This window comes from Rana temporaria, chromosome 3 (assembly GCF_905171775.1).
Source record: "Rana temporaria chromosome 3, aRanTem1.1, whole genome shotgun sequence".
In the NCBI taxonomy this organism is placed as follows: domain Eukaryota; kingdom Metazoa; phylum Chordata; class Amphibia; order Anura; family Ranidae; genus Rana; species Rana temporaria.
The window spans coordinates 102,893,805-102,908,939 of record NC_053491.1 but is presented as its reverse complement, the minus strand read 5'-3'; the positions used below and the strand labels follow the sequence as shown (position 1 = coordinate 102,908,939).

The following is a 15,135-nucleotide window of genomic DNA, read 5'->3' as shown; positions in this document are numbered from 1 at the left end:
ACTTACAGGGAGTGTAGAGACAGCGCCACTACCCCCACCATCCACCTTTATTTTTTCATTATATTTTTTTCGGAGAATAATAATTAGGGGGGGGGCTGCAGTCCGACATTACTTTTATTCCTTCCTTTCCAACTTATCCTAAGCGCGGGTTTACCCTCTCTTTTTACTCAAGACCGAAATGTCTCAGTTTTGGCCCAGCGCCACTCCAAGTAAATTTTAAGGCAACAAACAGAAATAAACAAGCATGCTTAAAATGCAAATCATGCAAAGTTTTATTTAATGACATGATTGTAAAGAACAAGCCACGGAAAAAAATAGCTTACACATACAGAATTAAAATAGTAATTCACCAAGTATATTTTTTCATGCTAATCTTAGTTAAATTTTCTGCCAACTAAAAAGCATCTTTAAATATTTATATCATTGCATTGAATTTGTCTGCTCTCCTCTCCCCTCCCTGCCTCTATTTATCACTGAGGAAAATAGACAGGTAGGTGTTTGGCTTATGTGACAAGCTCTGCACTGATCACAACCTACCTCCAGAACTACTTATTTTATTACATTTTAGCAGTCAGTATAAACTAGGTTTGGTATGCCCAGAACAGTGGCAGGTAGGACTTTCAAATAAAGTTCACTAAAATACTTACATTATACTTAGTAGTTTAATACATTTAAATAGTCAATGAATTTACATGATCAGTAAGGTGACATTGCTACCAAATGGCATTTTCAGGCTGTTGTATGCTACACAAAATGATGGAATACTTTTGAACTAAAGATGCCATAGGTGTTTTATTTTACAGCGAACCTCAACAAATAAGAATAAAATAGAATGTTTGTTTTCCATCCTCATCTGAAATGAAGGCACAAAACAAAGTCATAATATACTCAGATATAATAATACAGAAAAATGACAATATTAAGCTGTTTTTTCTTTCCTTCTTTATTTTGAAGCAACATCTCCAGCCACTGCATTGTTGGCGATCCCGCACTGATTGACGTTGCGTTTCACTCTTACATAGCCGCTTTCACCCCATGCCTTCCCCCAACTGTAAAGCACATATAAAAAATACTTAAATTAATAGAGATAGACATAAAAATGCAGTAGTAGAAAATATTAGGATCCTATAACCAGACACCACATACATTCTGATTACTTGTAATCTAGGCTGCTCTTGCCAGTATGGACACCAAGGAAACCGTTCCACTTAAAGCTGAAGATTAATTTTCCTACATGTTGCCTTTCCTGGTTTCTCACTCACCCTTCATCAGCATGATAATGAGAGATAATTATATGGCTTCTTTAGACCCCATGACATCATCATATCATCACTGTTCTTTATGTCATGTAGGCATATCTGGTTGGTGGGAGAAGTCACTTGGCTGAAAACCGCACATTGCCTTGCATCAGAGCACCTCTTAATAAACTTAGTGTTATTAAACCCAGGACCCTGCATTCACTATATCTGGTCTCCCACAGTACACAGAACATGGAAATGCAATATATAGCAGTCTTGTGACTTCTATCAGTGTCTAGTTAAAGCTTGTATGAGAAGTTTCCAAACTTCTCTGACTATGAGACTGCAGAACCCCTGTACCTCTGTGTGGACAGTGCTGATTGGCCCTGTACTGATCACATGCACTCTCCCTAAAAAAAACCTCTAGCAATACACACCAAACTAAGTGTGTGCAGAGCGGCTGTAAAGGCTCTGTACTATCAGGAAAGATGGGGAGGATTAGAGAAGACAGGATTAAACAGCCTTTTTACACAATGCAGAGGATTACCCTTAGACTCCACAGTGAGTATAACAAGCATGCTTTACTGCATTTACAGACTGGTTTCACTGTTGTGGGTTTAGTCACACTTATGTTATGGTATGTACAGCAATGGGCAAGCTCTTGGGAGGAGTTCTGCAAATATTAACAAGCCCTAATGGATTGGTATTAATCTGGAGGAGTGGGTGTTCCTAGGCAGACTGTATTTGACATGCAAACACTGTGTTACTGAGAGTCAGTGACTTAAACATATAAATTCCAGTCAGGGGCGGATCCAGGGGGCAACGGGGCAATTGCCCCCTCCGAGAATGCGGGTGAGAGAGCCGGCGGGCGGCTTCAAGGGTGAGAGAGCTGGCGGGCGGCTCCACAGGTGAGAGAGCCGGCGGGCGGGTCTGCGGGTGAAAGAGCCGGTGGGCGGCTCTGCGGGTGAGAGAGCCGGCAGGCGGCTCCGCGGGTGACAGAGCCAGTGAGAGGCTCTGAGGGTGAGAGAGCTGGCGGGCGGCTTCACGGGTGAGAGAGCCGGCAGGCGGCTCCACGGGTGAGATAACCACCGGACGGCTCCGTGGATGAGAGAGCCAGTGAGCGGCTCTGAGGGTGAGAGAGACGGCAGGCGGCTCCGCGGGTGAGAGCCGGCGGGCAACTTCGTTGGTGAGCAGCTGTGCTGCTCAGACTGGTGATGTTCTGTGAGCGGGCTGCTGGCCAATCAGGGAGTCGGTGGGCGGAGGGAGCAGAGAGATGACATCTCTCACCGCCCGGCGCCCACCCTGCATCCCTGCATTTCCGCCCTCACTGTTCAGGCAGCCGCAGCAGCAGAGAAGTGACAATCCACAATGTGTAGAGGGTGACGTGGCAAGTGACAATCTACATCTGCTGGCAAGTGACAATCTGCAACGTGTGGCATTGGACGTGGAAAGTGACAAACTACATCTGGTGGCAGGTGATATGGCAAGTGACAATCCGCAACTTGCGGCAGGTGACATGGCAATTGACAATCTACATCCAGTGGCAAGTGACGTGGCAAGTGACAATCCGCAACATGTGGCATGGGACGTGGCAAGTGACACACTCAGGGCTCCCACGGATGCTGCATTATGGTGAGTTGAACTATTTAATTTTTTATAACAATGTAATAATAGTATTAATGCGCTTCAATCATCCTGACACCATAACAGCCATGGTGCCAGGATGATTGAAGCGCCAACACCAGCCATTGCCCCAATAAATTTACCCCAAAAAATGTATTTTCTGTCAGTGCCCCTCCCGAGACTAGACTCTGGATCCCCCTTGATTCCAGTAAATGAAAGGGGTGGGCCAGAGACAGCAGTCAGACTGGGGAGGTAATTGCAAGATGCTATATATATCTTCCAGACAGGAAATTAAGCAAGCCCTGTCTTACTTGCTGCAGCTTCTACTGCACATTGTTAAAATCTCAGAGTGTGCAGTGAAGTCAGACTTTATTGTCAATACAGGAGAGGAGTCTGTACAGCTGTACAAGGCGGAGCATGAAGGTAGAGTTCTACCTTTAAAGAAAATCTGCACTAAGGAAGTATGGGAGCTGCTGTTGCTGACTTCTCCTAAACACACTAGTTCCCCTGCTCTTATGCGGATCCAAAACTAGAAACAACTGAAGCCACAGCCAGGTTATTAGCATTTTCAGATGGCGCTTAGCAATTGCAGCTTCCTTTTTTCTCTCAGATCAGGTTTGCTTTAATGTCTATAGCCACATGAAGTAACTAGGTCGCCAAAGATGTATGGTAGTCAGGGCTTTTTTTCAGGGGGAACTTGGTGTAAACCCAGTTCCACCACCTTTGGCTTAGACCCTTTGGTGCCTGCTCACCACAATCACTTGTAAGCACAGAAGTCTGGTTTCTGTGTTTACAAGTGACAGCTCTGCACTCTGTGTGTAACCCCCCTGAACTCTGCACTCTGTATGTAATGCAATTAGAGGTAGACCGATATGGGTTTTTCTCTGGCCGATACCGATGCCGATATTTAGAAATCACGGCGGCCGATAGCCGATTTATGATGCCGATTTTTTTGGGCCGATATGTTAAGCCGATTTTTCAGGCGCTTTTGGGCTAAACAGTAAAGTTAGCCCATATTTTTTTTTTTTTCGACCAAAAGTTTTCATTACCTGTTTTTGTGTAATATATATATATATATATATATATATATATATATATATATATATATATATATATATATATATATAAAATGTAATACACAAAAACAGGTAATGAAAACTAAAAAATAAATAAATATGGGCTAACTTTACTGTTTAGTTTTTTTTTTTTTATTTGTTAAAGTATATTTTTTTCCCCAAAAAATGTGTTTGAAAGACCGCTGCGCAAATACCGTGTAACATTAAATATTGCAGCAATCGCTATTTTATTTCCTAGGGTCTCTGCTAAAAAAAAATATATAATGTTTGGGGGTTCCAAGTAATTTTCTAGCAGAAAATACAGGATTTTTACTTGTAAGCAACAAATGTAAAAAAAGATTTAGCCTTTAAATGGTTAAACTGAGAATTCTCCTACACGGAGTTCAGTTAATTGATAAGTAGCAACATTGTATATCTTTTCTAAAACGAGAGAGAGAGAGAGAGAGAGAGAGAGAGAGAGAGAGAGAGAGAGAGAGAGAGAGAGAGAGAGAGAGAGAGAGAGAGAGAGAGAGAGAGAGAGAGAGAGAGAGAGAGAGAGAGAGAGAGAGAGAGAGAGAGAGAGAGAGAGAGAGAGAGAGAGAGAGAGAGAGAGAGATCTTCTACGGGAAGCACTTGCATTGACTTGTATTGCAGAAGCTTTTTGCAAGTCGCGGTGCTGAACTTATCAATCGGCTTTTTTAAAGCACAAATCGGCCGATGCCGATTAATTTAAAAACGCCAAATATCGGCCGATATATCGGCCAACCGATATATCGGTCGACCTCTAAATGCAATCCTGGTATTTAATGATCTTTAAGACCCTTCTACTGTTCCTGAAATTTGACTGACCACACCCACTATTTGATTGGAGGGTGTGTGGGTCTAGGGGTTTTGGGGCATCGTGGTTGAGTTCCAGCACCTATTATTTGTGAAAAAAAAGCCCTGATGGTAGTAATGAACTCACCAACCAGTCTCTTACTATTTTAATATTACTCCAGGTGGCAGGTGCATATACATACTAGGACTTGTTTACTAAAATTACACAAAGGGAAGGAAATTACAGTCATGTGAAGGAAATATGTGGTCACTTTATATACCCAAAGATGTAAAGAGGAATATAAAAACCAAGTACATTGTCTTCATATGATTGGAGGGTTTGGGTGAACATAGGTAAATCACCCCCACAGTGTAATTGTGACTCACAATATAGGGGCAGATCCACAGAGCGAGTACGCCGGCGTATCTACTTATACGCCGGCGTACTTTAAAATTTCCCGCGTCGTATCTTGGTTTTGAATCCTCAAAACAAGATATGACGGCATCTGGGTTAGATTCGACAGGTGTACGGCTTCGTACGCCTTCGGATCTAAGATGCAATTCTTCGGCGTCCTGCCTGGTGACGTTCCTGTCGTTTTCCGCGTCGAGTATGCAAATTAGCTATTTCCGACGATCCACGAACGTACGAGCGGCCGTCGCATTCTTTTACGTCGTCTCTAGTCGGCTTTTTCCGGCGTATAGTTAAAGCTGCTGTTTCGTGGCGTATAGTTAGACTTGCTATGTTAAGTATGGCCGTCGTTCCCGCGTTTAATTTGAATTTTTTTTTGTTTGCGTAAGTCGTCCGTGAATCGCGGGATGGACGTAATTTACGTCCAAGTCTAAACAATGACGTTGTTGCGACGTCATTTCGCGCAATGCACGGCGGGAAATTTAGGGACGGCGCATGCGCAGTTCGTTCGGCGCGGGGACGCGCTTCATTTAAATGAAACACGCCCCCTACCCGCCCAACTTGAATTCCGCACCGTTACGCTGCTTGAGATACACTACGCCGCCGTAACTTATGGTGCAAAATCTTTATGGATTCGAACCAAAGCCAGGTAAGGTACGGCGGCGTAGCGTATCTCAGATACGATGCGCCGGGGCAGATCTTTGTGGATGCCCCATAGTCTTGTACCCTAGCTTCTGGCCTGGCCAACTTTATCTAGCTGGAGGGATTACAACTCTCATGCCACGTACACACGACCAGTTTTCCCGGCGGTCAAAAGTTCACCGGGAAAACGGAGAACCTGCTCGGTTGCTTTTCCTGTGTACACACGACCGTTTTTCCCGACAGGAAAACTTCCATCACAGTTTTGGTTGGGAAAACTGGCCATGTGTATGCTCCACTGCAGTGTTTCCCATAGGAAAACTGCCAAGCAAAAAACTGCAGAGAATCGAGGCGGGAAAAAGGAGAACAAGTTCTAATTTTTTTGCTTGCAGTTTTCCTGTCGCGAAAAGTTCTATAGAGCATACACATGGCTGGTTTTCCCGGCGATAAGCAAACATGGCAGTTTTCCCGTTGGTAAAACCGATCGTGTGTACGAGGCATTACAGCTATCAATATAGCCCACACAAGTGACATCACATGGTGCTACCAAAGGTCTAGAAATGACTTCTAGGATGGATCTCTACCAACTAAGGTATCCTCCTTTTTGTTGTACTTAAAGCTTAAGTTTCGGTTTTTTTTACCCGTATTTATATAATGCTGACACTTTACACCGTGCTCTACATAATATACATGCACTTCTGTCCCTAAATTATTCAGGTTACATGAATTTGTTTTTTCATCACATTATATTTTTCCAGGATAATGTTCATGTTTTAAAAATACATATCAAACTGTGGTGGAAATATTATTTTTTACACAGGAAATGAACATGTAACTATCAAAAGTTCTATTTTCCTTAATCTGCATTGTATTTCCTAGGCTTTTATCTAATCTCAGCCTGGAATGACTCTTTTTTTAGAAGCAAAAATCTGTGCAATAATGACACACATCGTAAATTCAGCAGATATTTTACCTTTAGTAAAAAAAATTAAAACAAAGCAAAAACTATTTTGATCAAAATGATCAAATGAATAATATTAATATTAATAATAATAAAATAATAAACATAATTACTGACATATTGACATTAGGCACATTTACATCTACACATTTTAAAAATATTTGTGCTGATAATCATAGTAGAAGGAAGCTTACTTGTTTTTGAGCAACCAATAATCTGTTCCGCAAGCGGACCCCAAACCCACAATTGTCATCCCCAGTGTGAGTACTTGGGAACATTCCCCATCAAAAACTCCTGAAAAGGATTAAAAGACTTACATAAAAAATATTGATAAAAAAAAAACATAAACATCACATTAATTTTATGACATTTTTTTACAATGATATAATACAAGCTAACGTATATGTACAGTATACCCAAACCTTTTTCTATTCTGTCCCGGAGACAAAAGACCTGAGAGATACTGGTCCGGATCCACAAAGCACTTGCGCCGACGTATCTCAAGATACGCCGCGTGAGTGCAAATATGCGCCGTCGTATCTATGCGCTGGACTCAGAAACTAAGATACGCCTGAAAATAGGCTTCATCCGACCGACGTAACTTGCCTACGCCGGCGTAGAGTGGGCGCATATTTACGCTGGACGTATTTGGCGCACCCATTAATTTTCAATTTACATATGCAAATGAGGGAAATACGCCGATTCACGAACGACGCAGTGCGCATAAAGTCATACGTCCGGCGTAAAGTTATGCCCCATAAAGGAGGTGTAACTCAGCAGTATCCATGCAAATGGCTGCACCAGGGAACACAAGCCGACGTATTTTACGTAGGACATGAATATGACTAGGCGTAGGTTACGTTCACGCCGTAGGCAGTGATCTGACGTATCTTAGGGATTTGTTCCGACGTGATTCTAAGCATGCGCACTGGGATGCGTCCACGGGACGGCGCATGCGCCTTTGTTATACGTATCTGTCTGGCGCTCGGCCCATAATTTGCATGGGGTCACGGCTCATTTGCATGGCTCACGCCCACTTCCACCTACGCCGGCTTACGCCTAGGAAACCCAGCGCAGTTTTGGCAGCACTGGCTTTGCAAATTCAGTGCTTGCCTCTCTGCGCTGCGTCGGCGTAGCGTAAAGGAGATACGCTACGGCGGCATAAATGTGCGCCGCTGTATGTGAATCCGGGCCAATCTCTACAAACTAATTCCCTTTTTGATAGATTTTTCCACACATTCCATACCTGATACCAACTTCAGGCGTATTTGGCAGCACTGGCTTTGCAAATTCAGTGCTTGCCTCTGTGCGCCGCTGTATGTGAATCCGGGCCAATCTCTACAAACTAATTCCCTTTTTGATAGATTTTTCCACACATTCCATACCTGATACCAACTGTACTGTCTTGGCTTTTCTATCACCTAAAGTGATTGTAAACCCCGCCAAAAAAACTCTCTGAACCAGAGACACCATCAGAAGTGTCTTACCTGGGTTAAGGACAAAAAGGGCTGAATTGTTGTACAGTGGTCCAAATTCCTCTCTTCGGATGAAAGTGAATTTTGCATTTCATTTGAAAATCAAGGGTCCAGAGTCTGGAGGAAAAGTGGTGAGGCACAGAATCCAAGTTGCATGAGGTCCAGTGTGATGTTTCCACAGTCAGTGATGATTTGGGGAGCCATGTCATCTGCTGGTGTTGGTACACTCTGTTTTATCAAGTCCAAAGTCAGCGCAGCCCTCTAGCAGGAAATTCTAGAGCACTTCATGCTTCCCTTTCCTGACCAGCTTTATGGAGATGCTGACTTTATTTTCCAGCAGGCTTTGAGCACCTGCCCACATTGCCAAAAGTACCATTACCTGGTTTAATGATCATGGTATCACTGTGCTTGATTGTCCAGAAAACTGGCCTGACCTAAACCCCATAGAGAATCTGTGGGGTATTGTCAAGAGGAAGGCGAGAGACACCAGATCCAACGATACAGATGAGGTGGCTATCAAAGCAACTTGGGCTTCCATAACATCTCAGCAGTGCCACAGGCTGATCACCTCCAAGCTACGCCACATTGATGCAGCAATTCATGCAAAAGAAGCCCCGACCAAGTATTGAGCGCATACTATACTGTACATGACATGCATTTCCGTAAGCCAACATTTCTGTATTAAAAATCCTTTTTTTTATTGGTCTTATGTAATATTCTAATTTTCTAAGACACAGCGTGTTGGGTTTTTCATTAGCTGTAACCATAATCATCAAAGTTTAAAGAGAAAAGCTTAAAATATCTAATTCTGTGTGCAGCACATCTATATAAAATATATACGTTTCACTTTTTGAATTGAATTACTGAAATACATTTTTGATGATATTCAAATTTTTGGAGATGCACCTGTATATGAGCAACACATGCTCATCTCAGGAATGTTCTATGTATACAACATAAAATGAGAACCTTGCTTCAAGAAAGCATGTAAATGCATTATTTCTGTCAAAGTCTTATGAGTACTGTGGCTAAGTGGTTAGCGCTTCCGCCTAGCTATCACTAGGGTCATTGGTTAAATTCTCAACTGAGTTTGCATGTTTTCCCTGTGCCTGTGTGATTTTCCTCCCACATGCCAAAGACATGTGTCATGGACCTTGGAGTAATGGAGTGGTTACTGAGCTATATTGAGACATTTCCATTATGTGATAAGCCTGTTTAAAGCCTTTGTGATTATCAGGTGTGGGTGTCTTCTGTCGGAGACAGCCCGTCTGAATATGTATGTGTTTATGCTAAGTGCCTTTGTACTGTTCTAAAGGTCAGAAGCCTCCTGTCAGGAGCATTGAATTAGCATTCTATTGTCTAAAGCAATGTAACCTCTCAGAGGTAGTAATTAAGTAGACCGGGTTATTGTGTACATTGATTACCCCCTGGGGCTTCTGTCTCAATACACAAGTCTTTCTATCCAAGCTATTGGACCAATCCCTGTTGACTATTTCAAGTCCTCATTTGCATGGTCAAGGAGAACCTGAGTGAAGACTGCATACTTTACAATTGACCAATGGGAAAGCGGTTGTTGGGGGTGGGATGTACCAAATTCTGTATAAAAGTGTGCTGTGTACTTGAAAATAGAGAGTCCTGCTTAAACTTACATACAGCCTGCCTGGTGTTTGTTCTTAATGGGTCTGAATGGCACATAGCTGTAGTTCGGACCCCGGAACCTTGGATGACTGGACCATCAGATGCTGCAATCTGCAAGCTGACTCACTGGTAGCAGAGGAGTGTCGGGAGAGCAGAACCGGGCGAGAAAGGATCTCGTCACATTGGTTGGCAGCGGTGGGATTTGCTCTCCAGTTACTGGGACAACTCCAAACCACCACAGTAAATGACCAGCTATGCAGCATGCAAGAGAGCTACGCTGAAAGACTTACTTGAGATCCGTGGAGGGACCGGTGGGACAAAGAACAAGGCCACCCTGATCAGTGAGCTAGCCGAGATGGACCAGAGGGATGGTGATGCAGGACCCCGGTCAGTTGAAGACTTGTTTCAGCAACGAGTTCGAGAGCGGTTGGCATTATATGATGCTAACCCATCAGAGACCGCCATACAGAATGCCATTAGAGACATCAAGCTGCAGGATGAGCGACAAGAGAAAGAACTAGAGCGACATGTGCGAGTGGGATTACTACGCGAGTTACCTGCAGAAGTACTTTTGGGGAACGATTTGGGCCATTTAACTTCCTCATATGCCCCAGAGGCCGCCATGGCCGTGACCACCAGACGTCAGAGCCGACTCCACTTCTATGGGGACCCAGGTAAGACCAAATCCTCCTACGTTACCCCGACTTGACAACACTGTGTCCTGGGATTCGCCCTCTGACGTTAGGCAGGAGACTCAGAGTGACCCAACTTTAGCTGGTTATCGGGACAGGGCGGGCAAGGATCCAGGTGGGTTGGGGGAAGACAGAATAGAGTGGGAGGGGGGGTTCCTTTATCGTTACACTGAGGGAATGGGCACTGGGAAGCGACAGGGCCCCCACAAACAGCTAGTTGTACCCCAGAAATACAAACGGGAGCTATTACGACTGGCTCATGACATCCCCTTGGCCGGACATTTAGGGATAGCCAAGACCCGGAGTCGGTTGTCTCATGCTTTCTTCTGGCCCAGACTACATGCTGAGGTGCGAGAATACTGCCGGACCTGTGAGACTTGTCAGAAAGTAGGGAAGACAGGGGATCACCCAAAAGCCTCGCTGCAACCCCTGCCGATTATTAGAGAGCCCTTTAGCCGCATAGCCGTAGATATTATAGGCCCACTGGCCCGCCCCAGTGCCACCGGGAAGAAGTATATTCTTATGGTGGTGGATTACGCCACCCGCTACCCGGAGGCCATTCCCTTATCCAATATCCAGGCAGATACAGTAGCAGATGCCTTACTGCGGGTATTCACTAGGGTAGGGTTTCCCCAGGAGATATTATCCGATCAGGGTACCCAGTTCACAGCTGAGCTGACGCAACAGGTTTGGCGTCTCTGTGGGATTAAACCCCTCCAAAGCTCCCCCTACCACCCTCAGACTAATGGGCTGTGTGAGAGATTTAACGGGACCCTGAAGCAGCTGCTTCGGTCTTTCGTGGAGAGTAGGAAGGATTGGGAGAAATACATTCCCCATCTACTGTTTGCATACAGAGAGGTACCCCAAGAGTCCACAGGGTTTTCCCCATTTTAGCTGTTATATGGGCGAAGGGTTAGGGGGCCCTTAGACTTAGTGAGGGCCCAGTGGGAGGGGGTAGAGGATCCGGAAGGCCTCCCCATCCTTAGTTATGTCTTGGAACTCAGGGAGCGACTGCAGGACCTTACTGATCTAGTCCATGAGAATATGCAATCGGCCCAGAATCAGCAGAAGGTTTGGTATGATCGGGCTGCACGAAATCGCACCTTTTATATCGGACAGAAAGTCCTGGTACTAAAACCCCTGAAGCAAAATAAATTACAGGCCTCCTGGCAGGGTCCCTATCAGGTGGTAAAACAGCTGTGTGATACCACCTACGTGGTTGCCAGCTGTGCCGACACAAAAATCAAGAGGACGTTCCACATTAATATGATGAAGGCCTTTAATGAAAGGGCGGAGGCAGTAGCCGCCATATGCGCTCCGGCCACCGGGGACTCTGAATATCTACCGATGCTGGAGCTTCCCGAAATCAGTAACTGTTCCGGGGGGGGTGGAGGATATACGGCTAGGAGACGGATTAGGATCCCAAAAACGAGAACAGGCCAGAGAATTACTCCAGGACCGACAGGAGATGTTCTCGGCACTCCCTGGGTACACTCACATAGCTGTGCACAAGGTAGAGACTCCTGGGCAGAAGCCCCTGAGACAGCCAGCCTATAGGATTCCCGGAGCAGTGCAAGAAGGGATGAGAGCGGAGATTAGGGAAATGCTTGAGTTAGGGGTGATCGAACCCTCAGCAAGCCCCTGGGCGTCCCCTGTAGTATTAGTCCCAAAACGGGATGGCACGACCCGATTTTGTGTGGACTATAGGCGACTGAATGACTGTACTGTGACAGATGCCTACCCTATGCCCCGAGTGGACGAATTGCTGGACAAAATAGCTCAGGGACAGTATCTGACGACTATTGACTTGTGTAAGGGCTACTGGCAGATTCCCTTGGACGCGGAAGCAATTCCGAAGTCGGCCTTCATCACCCCGTTTGGCCTTTACCAGTTTCTGGTGATGCCATTTGGGATGAAGAATGCTCCGGGTACCTTCCAGCAGATGATAGATGAACTCCTCGATGGTCTGCAAGATTTTGCATGTGCCTATCTTGACGACATCGCAATCTATAGCCAGACCTGGGAGGAACATCTTAGACACCTGGGAATAGTGCTGGATAGGATCCGAGCCGCAAACCTGACCCTCAAGCCAGACAATTGTAACATCGGGATGTCTGAAGTGCAATATCTGGGACATAGAGTGGGATGTGGGAAGCAGAGGCCAGAACCTGCAAAAATAGAGGCCGTCCTAAATTGGCCGGTTCCCAGAACCAAGACCCAGGTACTTGCATTTTTAGGGACAGCAGGGTACTACAGGAAGTTTGTACCCCACTATAGTGACATAGCCAAACCCCTAACGGACCTGACCAAAAAGACTCTCCCTAAACAGGTCCTGTGGTCCCCGGAGTGCGAGACAGCATTTCGTCAGTTAAAAACCGCCCTAACGCAAGCTCCCATACTGGCGGCACCTGATCCTAACAAACGCTTTGTCGTCCATACAGATGCCTCCATGTTCGGACTGGGAGCTGTACTAAGCCAAGTTGGTGATGACGGAAAAGAGCACCCGGTGGCGTATCTCAGTCGCAAGTTGTTACCCCGGGAAGTTGGATATGCTGCTGTGGAAAAGGAGTGTTTGGCCTTAGTCTGGGCGTTAAAGAAATTGCAGCCCTACGTGTATGGACGCTCTTTTACCGTCATGACGGACCACAATCCTTTAATATGGCTTAACCGGGTGGCGGGAGAGAACGGGCGATTACTACGGTGGAGCCTGGCTTTGCAACCGTACAATTTCACCATACAATATCGGCCAGGGCCTCAAAATGGGAATGTGGATGGTTTATCCCGGCAGACAGTCCTGGAACCTTAAGGCTACTTTTCCATCATCCTCGAGTTGACCCGTTTGGGTCCCACTGCGGCTGTTGGACTGTTTCCCAGGGGAAGTAATGTCATGGACCTTGGAGTAATGGAGTGGTTACTGAGCTATATTGAGACATTTCCATTATGTGATAAGCCTGTTTAAAGCCTTTGTGATTATCAGGTGTGGGTGTCTTCTGTCGGAGACAGCCCGTCTGAAGATGTATGTGTTTATGCTAAGTGCCTTTGTACTGTTCTAAAGGTCAGAAGCCTCCTGTCAGGAGCATTGAATTAGCATTCTATTGTCTAAAGCAATGTAACCTCTCAGAGGTAGTAATTAAGTAGACCGGGTTATTGTGTACATTGATTACCCCCTGGGGCTTCTGTCTCAATACACAAGTCTTTCTATCCAAGCTATTGGACCAATCCCTGTTGACTATTTCAAGTCCTCATTTGCATGGTCAAGGAGAACCTGAGTGAAGACTGCATACTTTACAATTGACCAATAGGAAAGCGGTTGTTGGGGGTGGGATGTACCAAATTCTGTATAAAAGTGTGCTGTGTACTTGAAAATAGAGAGTCCTGCTTGAACTTACATACAGCCTGCCTGGTGTTTGTTCTTAATGGGTCTGAATGGCACATAGCTGTAGTTCGGACCCCGGAACCTTGGATGACTGGACCATCAGACGCTGCAATCTGCAAGCTGACTCACTGGTAGCAGAGGAGTGTCGGGAGAGCAGAACCGGGCGAGAAAGGATCTCGTCACAACATGCTGTTAGGTTAATTGGCTCCTTTCTAAATTCTCTCCGGTATGTGTATGGATGTGAGTTTGGGATTTTCGGTTGTAAGCTCCTTGAGGGCAAGAACTGATGGGAAATATATTAGCGCCCTCTGTCGAAGTCGGAAGTGACGAAACGCGTCAGGGCGTGGCTAAAGCAGCGCAACAAGGAAGCAGAAGTGCGTTCCACAGCCGACCAGCCGGATCTGACCATCGATACCACGCTACACAGTATCTCTTGCGGCCTCTGGTGTTCAAAGGACGGCGGTGACTGCTGTGATATTTTCTGCTTACTATATTTGGCTCATTCACAAGTGTACATTCCTGTACGGGCATTATTATTGGGGATTACTCTCTGGCACATTTTGGGGTCATTTATTTAGACTACTGCACTATCATTTGTGTTTGTGTCTATTTTCTTTGATTTCATGTGTCCTCCCTGAGACCAACCGTGACAGTGATTGAGGATTGTGAGTGATGTGTTTAAAGGATCAATAGCTGTTCGTTGTTCCTGTCTGTGGTAAGCCTGCACCCCAGAAGGGGGAGTATTCCACAGCTTTTGGGTGCATTCATTTGAATGGTGTAGGGTGCACTAACACCTCTTACATGATCACTCAACACATCATTTTTCACATTTCCCTTTTTAAGCTTTTTTATGAGCTTCCCTTTACCACTCTTTTAGCGCTGTTTTATCATCTGAACTTTGGTTCTTTTACTATTTGATACTCTGTTTTAAGCGCTATATTAGTACCTATAATAAATAAAAAAAGATCACCTGAAATAAAAGAAGAAAAAAGAACAGAATAATGCCAAGTGGATGAGATTAGATCTGGATAATATTACTTGTTGCTCAAACAACTTCAGCGGGAGGCCACAGTCTTTTGCAAATGTATTGGGCCCATGGGTACCATGTTTTTAATTTTTTTTTAGAAGTATCATTTATGATTCCTGCAATTTCTCTTGCACCATAATCCATGAGATCTTTCTTCTCATCCGTGCTATAGAAACCGAAGGTTTC

At 45.0% G+C, this 15,135-nt stretch overlaps 1 protein-coding gene across 1 annotated transcript in view; it reads right to left on the bottom strand.

Moving 5' to 3' along the window:
- Positions 1 to 260: 260 nt before the first annotated feature.
- The window catches only part of LOC120931563 (cathepsin S-like), a 45,330-nt gene continuing 30,455 nt past the window's right edge, over positions 261 to 15,135 (bottom strand). The window contains exons 7-8 of the mRNA XM_040343132.1: positions 6,936 to 7,035; positions 261 to 1,049 (exon numbers count right to left, since the gene is read on the bottom strand). Coding sequence (XP_040199066.1) covers positions 944 to 1,049; positions 6,936 to 7,035 — 206 coding nt within the window. The 3' untranslated portion in view covers positions 261 to 943. The remainder of the gene's footprint in view (positions 1,050 to 6,935; positions 7,036 to 15,135) is intronic.